We start from the raw sequence: 16335 nt of genomic DNA, 5'->3' as shown, positions 1-16335 counted from the left end.
AGCAGTTTCTAGTGCGGGGAGCCGTGCTGAATGGCCCACGCTGCTCCCGACGCTCATAGGAACTCAATGAGCGTCGGGAGCAGTGCAGCTCTCTGTGCTAAAAAAACGCTAGTGCAGTTTCGTAAAAGAGGGGGTTAGTCTGCATCTTGTACTCTTGTCTGCAGTTTTTCTTTGTATATAAAATACACATACCTGATCCTCATCTGTCTTTGCCATTTTCAGGACACAGGCTGAAGAAGTCTGTCTGGCACTGACCTTACTGCCCAACTACTAGAATTGCTGTCAAAGTTCACTCCAGCCCATCATAAGTCATCAACAGCCATGAGGTCATTTAAGTTGTTTTGATTCCTTCCTCTTTCTATTTAGGGATCCTTTGTGTTTATCAATTGCATTTTTTGAGTTCCGTCACTGATTTTGTCTACACCACTTCCCCCAAGAGGATATTCCAGGCATTTACCATCCTCTCCATGAAAGAGTATTCCCTTCCTGATGTTACTCTTAAATCCATCAACCTGAAACCTCAGTTCATGCTTCCTAGTTCTACTGTTTGCTCATCTCTGGAAAAGATTTGTTTATATACAGTGCTCCCCCGGTCATTTGCGGTTGGCGATTCACGGTCCCGTTCATTCGTGGTATTTTCCAACCGCAAATAACCGGGCAGGAGAGAGAAGTCGGAGAGGCAGGAGAAAGCAGCCAGAGCGCTGGCGAGTGAAGGAAATCACTCGTGGTATGCTCTGACCTCCTCTTCCTGCACTAAAGTCGGGCCTCACCAATCAGGAGCTGCATGTCAAAACAGCTCCTGATTAGTGAGGCCTGACTTTAGTTCAGGAAGAGGCGGTCGGAGCATATCACGACTGATTTCCTTCACTCGCCGGCGCTCCGGCTGCTCTCTCCTGCCTCTCCGGCTGCCTTCTCCTGTCTCCCCCGCTAAAAACCGTATTTGCGATTTTTCAAGATTCGCGGGGGGTTCCTGGAATGGAACCCCCACGAATATCGGGGAAGTACTGTATTAATATCTTTCAAGTATTTAAATATCTGTATCATATTTCCCCTAACTCTCCTTTCCAAGTTCAAAGGAGGATTAAAATGCTTCCTCTTCAAAGGGACCTCTTTTTTCTACCTTTTTTTCTTTAGTTTCAACATTAAATAAGCCTTTTCCTACCCTTCCTCTTGTTTTTTCCTTTTTTTTCCCTTTTAAATATTGTAATTCTCCCTACTTACCTTTTGTTTTATTGTACGTCAATATTATGTATTGTATAATTAGTCTTTGTTCGTGCCCCCTATTTTAATTACTATAAAACGCTTAGAATTTTTGATAGGCGTTTAAACAAATTTTAATAAACTTGGATCTTCAAATCTCTTCTTATACGTCTTTTGCCACAAACCCCATACCATTTTTGCCACCTTCCTCTAAATCACTTCAAGTCTTTAGCAAGGTATGGCCTCTAAAACTGAACCCAATACTCCAAGTGGGGCCTCACCAATGATTTCTACAGTTGCATTAATACCTCTTTTTTTGTTGTTATGCCTCTATGTAGCCTAGCATCCTTCTAGCTGCGGCCACTGCCTTGTCATATTGTTTCTACTTCCTTGAGTTACTATCACCCCAAGATCCCTCTACCAGTCTATCAGCCTCTCTCGCCCCTTCTCACATACAATTCTGCACTTCTTAGCATTAAACCTTAACTGTCAAGTGTCAAGCATTAGCCCATTCTTCTAACTTTTATAGATCACGTCTCCTATTGCCCACTCCCTCCAGGAAACAAAACAGAGTGAGAGAGAGAGAGACCCGATGAGAACACCAAGGTTTAAAACCTTTCTGTGAGAGGGAAATTACTATGATCTTGGGTGAGTCCCTACTCCCCTTGGTTATAACACCTTCCATTATACACATTTTTTAATGAAGTAAATACTTGAAACACTTACAAATGTTGACAGAGTTGGCAGTCTCTCCAGACATCCTAGAAAAAAAGAAAAACGATACAGGTAAATCATCACACAAGCTAATTAGAAAGACTCTCATTGCACACAGTTTTCAAGGGAGGGTTAGGGCAAAATTTGGAAAGGCCAGAAAGGCATGTATGTATTTCTGATTTTATGATGCCAATACATTTATACTATAAAAAATCCGGTTGTTGGCATTTTTACCTTCTATGAAACAATCGGGTCATCAAACTGCTACTACAACATATAATTTCTATAACGCTGCTAGACATACGCAGCGCTACACACTAACATGTAAAAGACAATCCCTGCTCAATAGAGCTTACAATCTAATTAAAACAGACAAACAGGACAAATAGGGGTTAGGGAATTTCTTGCAGAATAGACATGGATACTTTACAAGTAGGAGCTAAAAGCAGCCTTGAAACAGTGGGCTTTTAGCTTAGCCAGAGATGAAGCTTGATATACTGGCTCAGGCAGTCTGTTTTAGGTATACGGTGGAGCAAGATAGAAGGGACGGAGTCTGGAGTTGGCAGTAGAGAAGGGTATAAGAGAGATTTACCCAATGCAGTGGAAAGTGACAGATTGAGGATATGACAGTTAGAAGGAATGACAGTAGGGAATTAGATCAGAGGAACAGATAGTGAGTTTGGAGGAGGAAAGAAAATGTACAGTTTCCTCTTCAGTGATTTCAGAAAAGGAAGAAAATGTGGCAGGTATTGAAGGAAGGTTGACAGAATGGACTGGAGATGACCTGGTTGAGAACTCAAGGTTAATCTTATGAACCTTGTCACAGAAGTACTCAACCATAGTCTGGGGAGAAAATGAAGGGGGAATTGGAGGTGAGAGCACTTTGAGTAGAGAGTTTAGTCTGGCAAAGGTTGGAGACAAAAGATTTAGGGCTCCTTTTACTAAGGTGCGCTAGCGTTTTTGGCGCAGGCAGCAGGTTAGCGCGCGCTAACCCCGCGCTACGCGGCTAGAACTAACGCCAGATCAATGCTGGCATTAGCGTCTAGCGTGCGGGGCATTGTAGTGCACGATATTCTGCGTGTTAATGCCCTAACGCAGCTTTGTAAAAGGAGCCCTTAGTCAAATGGGTGTAGTAGTCTTGTTTGGCAAGAGAAAGAGCAGACTGGAAAGAGGTCAGCAGAAATTTGAAATGTATGAAGTCAGCATGAGTACGAGATTTGAGCCAAAGACGTTCCACAGACTGGGCACAGGAACGTAAGTACTGAAGTGGATTTTAGAGGTCAGCCAGGTCTGCGATTTGGCATGCCTTATAGAACGAGGAATGGGAGGCGCGAGGGTATCTAGAGCTGAAGAGAGAATAGTATTATAGGAAGAGACAGCCTCATTGACAGACTTCCATAATATGGTGGTTGAGAGGAGGGTTGAAACAGTGGTGGAGAGAGCGCAATGTATTGGTGGAGATTGGCCAGGTCTAGGGGGGAGAGTGATGAATTGTGAAAGTTGTCAGAGAGGGGAAGAACTGAGGTGCAGAAATTGGCGATAGAGCAGTTGGAGAAGAAGACAAGATCAAGGCATTGGGACGCCCAGACTGCCAGGATGTCTATCTTTATACCACATTTTCGAACAAAAATTTCATCCAAGTCCCAGAACAAGACATTTGGATGTGGGAGGGGCCAGTCCTATAATTGGAATGGCAACCAAGACACAGCAACAGAGCAATGGGGCACCTATAATGGCAGCAGAGTAGGGTTTTGGGGGGTTTAGTGGGCTCACATTTTCCACCATAAATGTAGTGGTTAGAGTGGTTTATGGGACTTGCTACTTCTCTCTATGGTTCACTAGCCTACCCACCACCAGGCTACTTAAGACACTTGTGTACAGCTGTACTAGGTTTTCCTAAACCAGGTGCTGATGTTCTGGAGACAGGTATGAACGTTTGTATTCTAATCTTTAGGGGTGTGAGGGGATCCGTGAGCACTGGAGGAGTGTGGAGGTGTCTTACCTTGATGCATGCAATGATCATCTGGTCAGTTTGTGCACCTTTGTGGCACTTAGACCCATCTAAAACAGGTCTAGCTCCAAACAGGATGTCTTGCAAAATGTTTGATGTCTTACAAAATATTTGATTATCGCTGCAAGATATCCATGTCTAACCCACCCTTGAGACTGTCCAAAGCCCACTCATAACACACCTCCACCATGCCCATCTCATGCTCTGAACGTGCAAAGGCTCGTTAGACGTACATAAAGATAGTTTTGATTACTGGCACTTGGACGTCCTGGCAATTAGGACGTCCAAGTGTGACGTCTATGTCTTTTTATTATGGGCCCCATAGGCTCTGTCAGTGACATCACCCCTGCTGTGCAGAACACCTGCTATAGGAAAGCAACCTGGTTTTCCCTCTCATCCCCTTTCTTATTTCTCCCTACACCCTGCCCCAAGAACTCCATTCTTCGGGTAAGTCTCTCTTGTCAGTACCCTTCTCTACTGCCAACTCCCGACTCTGCCCCTTCTTCCTTGCTGCGCTGCATGCCTGGAATAACCTGCCTGAATCAGTACGCCAGGCTCCATCTCTGGCGGTATTCAAATCCAGGCTCAAAGCCCACTTTTTCAAAGCTGTTTCTCTCTACCTCTTTACCCCTTTCTATTTCCCTTCATGAGCAGCATATATTGATCGACTGTTTGTCCTGTGTCCTATGTATCAGTCATAATTAGATTGTAAGCTTTTTAGAGCAAGAATCGTCTCTTTTGTGTTTAATGTACAGCCCCACTGCTCTGTTGCCGTGTCTTGGTTGCCAGGCCAATTATAGGACTGGCCCCTCCCACATCCAAATAGTAGTAGTAGTACTAGTATCCACATTCATATGATGAGCTCTCTCACGTTAATGCACAGATTTTGCACACAGTTTGTTAGCATACTATTTGATTATTTCATTGGGTGCAATTTCTTTTTTTACATGTTAGGAAACCTGAGCTTCAGTGCAGACCTCTGACACATGGCTTTCTACATTGGCCTCTTGGAATTTATTGCATGACACCTAGCATACTGCACTAACCTGGATTCTTCTCCTTCTAACAGCTTCCTGTAGGTGGCGATCTCAATGTCCAGAGCCAGCTTGACATTCATCAACTCCTGGTACTCCCTGAGCAGTTGTGCCATGTCTTGTTTAGCCTTCTTCATGGCAGCCTCTAGTTCAGCCAGTTTTTCTCTAGCATCTTTCAGTGCAAGCTCCCCACGCTCTTCAGCCTCAGTAATGGCAGTCTGTAGTTTGGCAGCCTGGAAATAGTAATAGAAAAGAACATTAATGGAAGTCATTTGATTGAACTTCATTATTCTGGTACCTGTGTGATTTTCTAAACATTACCTTGAAAAGTGGACTAACACGGCCACCATACCATTTCACTCTGTCAAATAAAATTTGATATAAAATAAATACAGTGTCCTTTGCAACAGCTTAGGAATTGTGATGATTGCGCAGTTTGCAAATATGTTGAAGTCCTATCAGTCTAGAGTAGTGAATTACTCTAGTGACACAGCAGCAGACTAAAAACCAGGGAAGGCAAGGTTCAAATTCTGATCCTTCCATTAATGCTCCTTGTGACTTGTGCTTCCACTGCATTGAGTCCATTTTGGGCTCAGGATCTCTGTAATAGACCAAGTCTTATCTGTAGTCACCAAAAATTCACTTGGTCCTCATCTCCAAGTTCTCCTGACAGCACTGGAGCCTCGTGGCCTTCTGACATGATGTCGGCATTCTTGGAAGCCATCTTGCACTACTTGGACATGCCCAACTTTTTATGAATTATTTCCCAAACTGTTCCTGCTGAGTTGCCCATTTCTTCGGCTATTTGGGAAACCTTATCTGTCTGACAAAATTAAATCCTTGACTTTCATACACATTTCTGTGGAAGTTGCTTCCACAGGCCATCTAGTGTGAGGGTCATCTTCAATGGACTCTCTACCCCACTTAAACTTCTTGCTCCAAAAATTTTACTTTGTATTATGGGCAGACTCACGATGTGTTCATGGATCTATCTCCTTTGGCTTTTTCCCTTCTTTTGTGAGAAATTTTATCACTGAACAGTGCTCCAAATCTAGCAGTTTCTTACTTGATTTGCACAAGAATTATCTTGACATCCTGCCTCTTGGAATGTTAGACTCGCACTGCACTGCAAATGCACAAGTAACCTTGAGACATGTCACAATATGCACTGGCTTGTTTCAACATGCTTGCTACTTTCTTTCATACTCAGGTAGATAAATGACTATATATATATATATATATATATATATATCCTATATAATAAAACCCTAGCCGCCCATGTGCACTCCTACCTGCGTGTTCCATTTTCCCTCTTCCATGAGATAGGTCCGTGGTGGCAGGAGTGCGCATGTGCGGATCCCCAGCCTTACAGCACCTAATTACACTCGCCAGCAGGACTGGCCGCCAGCGCTGGACTCCCTGCTCTGGTAAAAGTAAGTTCTTCGCCTTGCCGCCCCCCCCTTCTTTTCCCTTCCTGCGGTCCCGGCTCCAAACCTGCCGACTCCAGCAGCGACTGCATCACTCTACACACGCTGCTTCGGGGCCGTAGAAGGCCCCAAAACAGCGTGTGTACAGTGTTGCAGACGCTGCTGGAATCGGCAGGTTTGGAGTCGGGACTGCGGAAAGGGAAGGGGGGGGGCGGCGGCAAGGGACTACGTGAGCCGATCAGACTTCTAGCACCCGTTAATGTAAAATATATACTAAAATACTAGTATATATATATATGCACACACATACTTCAGAATCACAGGGCTTTGGAATAACCTTACTACCCCACTACGGAATCAGGTCTCCTTCCAACTATTCCGTAAGCACCTGAAAACAAGGCTTTTCAAAAAAATGTAATGCTCTGCTCCCCCCTATTCTCAACCACCAGTGGCCAGTCTAGGTCAAACCCAATGTGTTATACCTTCCTTTAAGCTCTTGTAAACCGTGCCGAGCTCTATATTCATGGAGAGGATGCGGTATATAAACTTAAGGTTTAGTTTAGTGTACTCCATCCATGCTCTGTTCAAACTTCACCCATATCCATATTCACTGGCAAAGTATGTGCTAACAAAGCATGGTGTGTATTTTTCTACTAGTCAGTATTCTATAAGATGTCATGTACACCACCATCTACATCCCTTGGTGCTCCCTAAAACTAGGTGGATCCTTATAGAATTAACAACAGTGTGCTGGAACAAAATGTTGATAAATTTCTCTAATGACTCACTGGTTTTACACTAGAGATTACTGTCAGCCTAGAGGCCTCTGGGAGATTATATCAATCTGACCCTGGCATGGGAAGGCAGATAGACCCTTAGTGCAGGGAAACTGTTTTAAGTAGCCCTGATTGATATATTTTAAGTTTCAAGTAGCCCTGCTTGAATCATGGCTAGCTAAAAGGTGTTAATGTCTGATTAAGAGGGTGCTTAGGACAATGGTGCACAGATCAAGCCAGAGACTTAATCCCATCACCATGCTTACAGGTATCTCACCCTCCTTAGCAATTAAATTAACCATTGTTTCAAACAGTTTACAAATTCTAAACAGAAAGATACTGGGGCATACAGGTTTCTATATTGAGTCAAGGTATAAAAGCCTGCTCTCTGCTCTATCAAGGGCTCGCTACCTTTTTCTATCAAGCTATCAGGAGAGGGGTCTTGGCCCTCTCTCTCTCTTTCTATCTAGCTATCTCTTGGCTCTTGGCTTGGCACTCTGGTTCTCTCTTGGCTCTCCCTCTCTCTGTCTATCCTTCTCTTTATCTATGGAACAACGAAGCTTAGACCATCCCCCTTGTCTCTCCCTCTCTGCCTTTCCCTGAAACTTCACGCTTCCTTCTGGACACTGTATGGCAGGGAAACTGCTCTGCTCTCTATTTAATTGTAATGCTTAATTGTAATGCTTATGAATATTACTTTTCTGTAAGCCTATTTCTATAATATATTCTTTATGCAATCACCTCTGGTTGTGTCTATTATTCTACTTCCTGGTGAGTCATCTGTGAGGGAACTGAACCTGGGACCAGCGTTTGTCAGTACGCCTTTCACTTAACCCCTACCACCTAATATTGTGGGGGCCACTTTCAAACTTAAAATATATCAATCAGGGCTACTTAAAACAGTTTCCCTGCACTAAGGGTCTATCTGCCTTCCCATGCGAGGGTCAGATTGATATAATCTCCCAGAGGCCTCTAGGCTGACAATTACCATGTGAGGAATAATCCTATAACTAGGCTTCTGGTAAGAGACTATTCTATAAAGGCATGCAGTCAGGGTTCGTTGGAGGGGTCCATCAGGAGGGATTGGGCGCCCTCCTGCTGGCGATCTTCAGGGGGGAGGCCTACCGACAGGAAGGGTTGAGCACCTTCCTACCGGCAATCATCGGGGGCAGGTGGGGGTCTTTTGGCAGGAGGGGCTGGGTACCCTCCTGCCACGATCGTTGGAGTGGGGTTGGGTCTACCAGTAGGAAGGATTGAGCACCTTACTGCCGGCGATCGTCGGGGGTGGGTGGGGGGGTTTCGGCAGGAAGGATTGGGCATCCCTCCTGCCTTGTTCGTTTGGAGGAGAAGGGAAACTGCCGGCTGTAGCTGCGGCTGCTATACTAATCACAGTAGGGAGATCGCTTGCCGCGATTAAGTATAGCGGCCGCATCTACTTATAATGTAGGTCAGCATTTTGCCGTTCTACTAGGGAGATGTGTAGGGCCGCCTAGGTTCGCCCAAGCCTAATACTTAGATGGGCTTGCAAACCTACCTAGGCTCCCAGAGCAGACTGCCCGGAGAGAATTTTTTAAAGAAAACGTGCCTCCCGATTGGCTGATTAGACAACTGTAGGACGCCTACAGCTGCCTACAATCGGGATGCAGTTTACAGAATCTGGGCCTAAATGTCTAACTTGTATTGTGCTAATTGTATACTGTATTCTAGACCTGGGTGACGAAATAATAACATTACAGAATTGTACACCATATATAGAATTGTACTCCATGTTTATAAATACATTTTCTTGCAAGAACTCAGTTCATTCCAAAGAATTAACAAGCTCTATAGGAAGAGTTTATAAGAAAGAGAAAGAACAGCACAAGGCAAAAAAAAAATTGGCTTTTCATGTATCCCTTGTGAACACGGAAAAGGCATACATTACCTGTTTTTTCACATTTTCGATCTCAGCCTGCAGCCTCTGGATCATACGGTTGAGCTCTGCAATCTCAGTCTTGGTATTCTTCAGACTGTCCCCGTGATGCCCGGCTTGTACCTGCAATTCCTGGAACTGATGGTTGCAAACAAAACAGAAAGAAACGTCAAGGTGGGCATGGGAATAAACTTCCATCCTACTTCTCAGCTTTGTAGCCACACCTCTTCCTCTTTGTTAGAGGATGCAATTTCTCATTGGCTAAAGCACAAGAATGAGAAGAGAAGTTTAAGGTAATGCTCCTCAAATGTTAATCCAACATGACCCCATCTTCTTACGTCCTTCGCCAGATACGGTTTTGGAGACCGTATCTGGCGAAGGATGTAAGAAGACTTGAGGCGGTTCAGAGGAGGGCGACGAAAATGATAGGAGGCTTGCGCCAGAAGACATATGAGGAGAGACTGGAAGCCCTGAATATGTATACCCTAGAGGAAAGGAGAGACAGGGGAGATATGATTCAGACGTTCAAATACTTGAAGGGTATTAACATAGAACAAATCTTTTCCAGAGAAAGGAAAATGGTAAAACCAGAGGACATAATTTGAGGTTGAGGGGTGGTAGATTCAGGGGAAATGTTAGGAAATTCTACTTTACGGAGAGGGTAGTGGATGCCTGGAATACGCTCCCGAGAGAGGTGGTGGAGAGTAAAACTGTGACTGAGTTCAAAGAAGCGTGGGATGAACACAGAGGATTTAGAATCAGAAAATAATATTAAATATTGAACTAAGGCCAGTACTGGGCAGACTTGCACGGTCTGTGTCTGTATATGGCCATTTGGTGAAGGATGGGCTGGGGAGGGCTTCAATGGCTGGGAAGGTATAGATGGGCTGGAGTAAGTCTTAACAGAGATTTCGGCAGTTGGAACCCAAGCACAGTACCGGGTAAAGCTTTGGATTCTTGCCCAGAAATAGCTAAGAAGAAAAAATTAAAAAATTTAAATTGAATCAGGTCGGGCAGACTGGATGGACCATTCGGATCTTTATCTGCTGTCATCTACTATGTTTTCATCTAAAAATGTGCATGGCTCTGATGATAATAACAAAATAGCAGACCCTTTCTCTTCCCCATCCACTTCTTCCTTCCCCCTCCCCCCCACAACAGCACAAAAGGAGCAGCGACAGTAACAGCAATAGCACCAGTCAGCTCAGAATGGATATCAGTGTGTACAACTCAATATTCTTCATTTTGTTTACTTCTCCATGTATTCACAGGACATTTTTTATCATCTTTTTTGGGGAGTGGGGGGAAGGGTATGCTCATTTCAGAGGCAATGTTGGAAAAAGTATGGCATATTTGTGAAAGAGAATGCACTGTTTTTGGCATAAGGAAAACATGAAGCTTTTTTCATGACTTGTAAAATCAACTTGAACTGACATGGGAACTTAGTTGACATTTTCCATATATTTTGAAACAAACATATCCTTAATTAGGGCCTGCTAATGGACCAAGTGAGGCACGGACCCAAAGTGCCAGAGGTAAAGGACACCAAAATTCTATTCTGGCATCCAGTGGCGTACCTAGAGTATGTGACACCCGGGGCCCATCATTTTTGACCCCCTCCCCCAATCTATATAAAAAATATGATTTTTAGTAACAATCCACATATCGCGCAAGAAGAGTGTACCTAGGAAAAAGCAGCATCTTAAACACTGCAGTGAGCACTAGAACACCAACACATACATTGTAAAACTAAACAAGCCAGATCCTACACAGTCAAGTCATCCTGTAGTCAATGCCAACTGAAAACTATGTCCTTTTCATACACACAGAACAGTGATACACCCTTGCCCAATATGGAATAATCACAAATTAAAAATAGAAATATGTAGACAAAAGTTAAACTGAACCACCAAGAAACCAGACTCTGCATATAATGCAACACCACAACACCACAAAAACAGTGGCACGTCCCCTAATACTGTGCAAAATATAAAGACAGTAGATGTAAATTTGAAAAAACTGATACATAACAATCACCACTTTACAAATTAACAAATAAAAATAAAACAAATAATGAGAAATAAGAAAATACCATTTTATTAGACTAATCCATTTATCAATTAGCTTTCAGAGGCCAAATCTTTCTTCAGAACAGTACAGTATACTGCTGTTATGGTATCCTGTCCTGAGGAAAGGGGTTTAGTCCAAAAAATTGTTTTATTTCTATTTCCTATTTCTATACTTTTATCAATACAGTTACAATACTACTTGATTCTAAGTAAAGCAACAAAAAAATCTTTATACCTTTTGTTGTTTCTGCTTTAATCATCTTCTCTTTGTTCTCTTCTTTCTATACAGCATTTTCCTCTCTCCCTTCCATGCAACATCTGCCCTCTCTTTGCCCCTTCCACCCAGCTTCTGCCCTCTCTCTCTACTCCTTCCACCTACTGCCCACACTCTCTCTGCCCCTTCCATCTACTGTCCACCCTCTCTCTCTTCCATATGGCATCTTCCCTCTTTCTATGTCCCTTCAACAAACTGTATATCCGGGGTTCCTTCTCTCCTTTGCACATGATTCATTTCAGCTTCACCCCCTCTCCATTTTTCTATCTCCACCCCCTCCCCTATGTTTTGGCATCTCTCTCTTTCTCTTCTCCTTTCCTTCCTTCCCACTCCACACCATGGTGTGGTATCTTTATCTCCTTTCCTCCCCCCATGCCATGGCATCTCTTCCTCCCCCTCCATGGTCTGGTATCTCCTTTCCTTTATCCTTTCCCTCTCTCTCTTGGACTTGGCATCTCTGGTTCCTCTCCCTTGTCTTCCTTCTCCCTTCTTCTCTCTCTCTCCCCAATTGGGTGCTGCAGCAGCAGCATTTCTCCCCCCTTCCCTGTGCAGCAGCAGCATTTCTCCCCCTTCCCTATACAGCAGCAGCAGCATGTCTCTCTCTCCTTGCCTTTTCAACATTTCCCCCCTTGCCTGTGCAGTATTTCTACCCTCCCCCTTCTCTGTGCAGCAGCAGCAGCATGTCTCCCCTTTTGCCTTTGCAACATTTCTCCCCCCTTGCCTGTGCAGTATTTCTACCCTCCCCCTTTCCCTGTGCAACAGCAGCAGTATTTCTCCCCCTTGCCTGTGCAGTATTTCTACCCTCCCCCTTCCCTGTGCAGCAGCAACAGCATTCCCCCCCCTTGCCTTTGCAGCATTTCTCCCCCCCTTGCCTATGCAGTATTTCTACCCTCCCCTTCCCTGTGCAGCATTTCTACCCTCCCCCCTTCCTTGTGCAGCAGCAGCAGCATATCTCCCCCCTTGCCTTTGCAGCATTTCTCCCCCCTTGCCTGTGAAGTATTTCTACTCACCCCCTTCCCTGTGCAGCAGCAGTAGCATTTCTCCCCCTTGCCTGTGCAGTATTTCTACCCTCCCCCCTTCCCTGTGCAGCAGCATGTCTCCCCCTTGCCTTTGCAGCATTTCTTCCCACTTGCCTGTGCAGTATTTCTACCTTCCCCCCTTCCCTGTGCAGCATTTCTATCCTCCCCCTTTCCTATGCAGCGGCAACATTTCTACACCCCCCTTCCCTGTGCAGCAGCAACATTTGTCTTCCCTGCCCAGCATGTCTGGCTGGTTCCCCTGCTCAAAGAAGTAGGCATCTACACTTCACGCGATCCGTGGCTGCGTCGGTAGCCTTCTCTCTGACGTCATGACTTCAGAAGGAACGCTTCAGACACAGCTGTGGATCGCGCGAGCTGCTGACGCCTGCGGCTTTGAGCAGGGGAGCCGGCCAGAAGTTGTACAACGCTGGAGTGAGCACCCGCGGACACCTCTGTTTACTGCCGCTGCTGCTGGTTAAGGAAAGCAGCAGTGGTAGAATAGGGAGGGTGGCCGGCTGTGAAAACCCTTGGGGCATGCACCCGGGGTGGACCGCCCCCTACTCCCCCTTGGTGGCATCTCTCCCTTTCTCTTCCCTGAGATGCCAGATTGGGTGCCGGACTTTGTTTCTCTTTATCACCAGCAGTGGAGGGGGTGTGGAAGTTCTAGATAGGAGAGGGGAACTACTGGATCATGGGTTGGGGGGGGCGCTGATGCAAAGGTTGGCTCAGAGCACCACAGTCTCATAAGCCGATCCTGTCCCTAATGCTCACTGACCCTAGTGGTCTGTATGAATTTTGAGTCTGACAGGAAGCTAATCCTAGAAGGGGGGGGGAGAATGACTAATGTGACCCTACGTCCCATTTTGAACAGTACCATCCTGTTTTTAGGTAGCCTGTCCTGTTGTCCCCAAGCACAGCTTCGGGACACCGAAATGTCCTGTTTTCAGGGGCCCGCTGAAGAAACTACTTTAGCGAATCCTGTCCCCTCTCCCCCCCCAGTACCTTTTTTAAATCCCAGCAGCTGCCTCCTGTCCTGATGTCCTCCAGCAGCAGCAGAGCGGCGTGCCTGCCTATTCCTGCGCCGCTCACTGAATGGCTGAAGAAACAAGTACTATAGCGAATACAGCCCCCCTCTCCCCCCCCCCCGCAGTACCTTTTTTAAATCCCAGCGGCTGCCTCCTGTCCTGATGTCCTCCAGCAGCAGCAGAGCGGCGTGCCTGCCTAGTCCTGCGCCGCTCACTGAATGGCTGCAGTCAGTTCTCACGAGTCCTGCGAGAACCGATAGCAGCCATTCAGTGAGCGGCGCCTGGACCAGGCAGGCACGTGAAAAGCTTGCGCCTGCCTTGAGTGCCGCTCTGTCACTGCCGGAAAACATCAGGACAGGAGGCAGCTGCTGGGATTAAAAAAAGGTACCGGGGAGGGGGGGGGGGGGTCCTGTCCTGTTCTGAGGAAAAAAATTAATGGTCATATTAGGTATATGATCTGTGAACATTCTTTGACTCACAGCCTCCATCCTCACTGACATAGTTTACAGAGGATGTCAGAGATATTTAAGCATTTCCTATGAGTTTGTTTGCCTATTGTGAGAGTCATATTTCAAACACATTTAAACATATCCATCAGCAAGGGAATCTCACTTCATTTAAACATTTGTTTATAGTTTAGTTTATTGGTTTTTTATATCCCGACCATAAAACAAATATCTGACCGGTTAATTTTTATTGTCAGGGATAGGGAAAGGGGGCTGCTTTGGGGGAGAGGTGTGCTGGGAGGCAGACACCTTTGCTTGGGGGGAAGACAGAAGGGGGGCCACGGAGAGACAGTCAGGGAGGAACTGGAGGGGGAGAGGGAAAGGAGGCTGCTTTGGGGGAGGGGTGTGCTGGGAGACAGATAGCTTTGCTTGGGGGGAGACAGAAGGGGGGCCACGGAGAGACAGTCAGGGAGGAACTGGAGGGGGAGAGGGAAAGGGGGCTGCTTTGGGGGAGGGGTGTGCTGGGAGGCAGACAGCTTTGCTTGGTGGGAAGACAGAAGGGGGGGCCATGGAGAGACAGTCAGGGAGGAACTGGAGGCCGAGAGGGAAAGGAGGCTGCTTTGGGGGGAGGGGTGTGTTGGGAGGCAGACAGCTTTGCTTGGGGGAGGGGAGACAGAAGGGGGCCAATGATATCTGACAATAAAATTTAAATAGGAAGAAATGAAATATTTAATGGAGTTTTAGGAAGATTAGTGGGAAAGATAACAACATATAAGACATACGAACGGACCTGACAGTGAGGGTAAATGGGGAGGTAGGGAAAAAGTTACATAATCTTAGCAGAAATGAGATAGAGGGAAGGGATATAACATAGAGGGCGGGGGTGCATGATATGAGTGAAATGCGCTGAAGATAAAGATTAGATATAAAAAAAGGGATAAACAAGTGGACAAAAAGATTAAGATTTGGCGTAGGCATCTTTAAATAGAAAGGTTTTAAGATTAGTCATTATTTGTTCTGTCAGATGAAATATGGGTGCTAAGCGATAAGACAATACAGTTTTATAACTTGAATGTATAAATGATACCATGAGACAGGGGTGGGTATTTGTGGCGGGTGGGTGAGTATTGTATGTGAGGGTGGGGTGGATTGTTTTTGATGTATTTTTTATGTAGGACAAGGCCGTTACGGCAAGTCCGTGCTTGTATATATGTGTTTTGTAATGCGTGTTTTGTGTTTTATATTATGTATGTGTTTTTGGAACCCGCTTTGTATAAAGCGGGATATAAATAAAAACCATAAACCACATATTTTGAACTTTCCACATGTTCACTTTCACCTGCAGGCCTTTGATGATCTCCAGCAAATATCTAAGTCATTTTATAATTAGTTGAAGCTGGACTATGTGCTCCTTTTACTAAGCTGCGTTAGGGCATTAATGCGTGGAATAGTGCGCGCTGAATTGCCATGACGCTAGACCTTAATGCCAGCATTGAGCTGGGGTTAGTTCTAGCCACATAGCATGTGGTGTAGCGCGTGGTAATATCCTGCGTGTGCTAAAAACGCTAACGCACCTTAGTAAAAGGAGCCCTATGTGGAAGCATATTATAGCAAACTTAAAGGTCTTGCATCATATAAATTGTATATTAAATGGCATACATATATTTACAGTTTTCAGATTATAATAGGAGGTTATTTCTAATGTCATCATTGTAGTGTTATGTATAAATTCCTAGATTGTACTATTTCTTCTTTTTCATATACAAGTATATTAAGAACATAATGGGAGCAGGGTGGTTTATAAGTTTAAAATATGTCTAAGTGGATAAATGTGTAATTTTATGTTTAAAATATGTAGTGAATTATGATAGATCTATAGATTCTTGAATGATAAAGAATAATTTGGGTGGGAGGGTTATTGGTCTGTAAGAATATTGTAATATTTTATGTGATGTCTATAGTGTAAATGTTTTATTTATTGTTCTTCACTTATTGAAATTATTTTAAAATGAATAAAGATTATTAAAAAAAAAGAACATAAGAAGTGCCATGTAGGTTTAGACATTTTCCATCACATCCAGCTCCTAGTAGTTAGTGGCCAGTCTAGGTCAATTGGAAATATCCAGCAGATCCCTAGGGGAGACTTGTTTCCTGTTGCTTATTCCTAGGGTCCACCCTTAATTCACTGATTTATCATTCAGCACAATACATTATTCTAGGTTTAAATTATTTGGTAGAGGTAAGTGCACCAATGCTCATAGAGTTCCTATACGTCAAAGCATTTACCTCTCCAGCCCAAGGTAGAAACCTCTACCTCTGTTTAGTAAAAGGAGCCCTAAAATAATGTTGACACTATTATCAGATTTACTTAATACATGAATTTAGGCAATGTTATAAAGAAACTGAAGATAAATGGTCTAGAAACTTA

The 16335-nt window shown here is 44.6% G+C and overlaps 1 protein-coding gene across 1 annotated transcript in view; it reads right to left on the bottom strand.

Annotated features, from left to right (window-relative positions):
* Window positions 1–16335, bottom strand: part of LOC117357790 (keratin, type II cytoskeletal 5-like) — a 38924-nt gene that overhangs the window by 9825 nt on the left and 12764 nt on the right. Inside the window, exons 6-8 of the mRNA XM_033938902.1 lie at window positions 9087–9212; window positions 4972–5192; window positions 1927–1961 (exon numbers count right to left, since the gene is read on the bottom strand). Of these exons, the coding sequence (XP_033794793.1) occupies window positions 1927–1961; window positions 4972–5192; window positions 9087–9212 (382 nt within the window). The remainder of the gene's footprint in view (window positions 1–1926; window positions 1962–4971; window positions 5193–9086; window positions 9213–16335) is intronic.

Source organism: Geotrypetes seraphini, chromosome 3 (assembly GCF_902459505.1).
Source record: "Geotrypetes seraphini chromosome 3, aGeoSer1.1, whole genome shotgun sequence".
In the NCBI taxonomy this organism is placed as follows: domain Eukaryota; kingdom Metazoa; phylum Chordata; class Amphibia; order Gymnophiona; family Dermophiidae; genus Geotrypetes; species Geotrypetes seraphini.
Note: the sequence above shows the minus strand (reverse complement) of the source record. Positions and strands in the feature narration are given on the sequence as shown.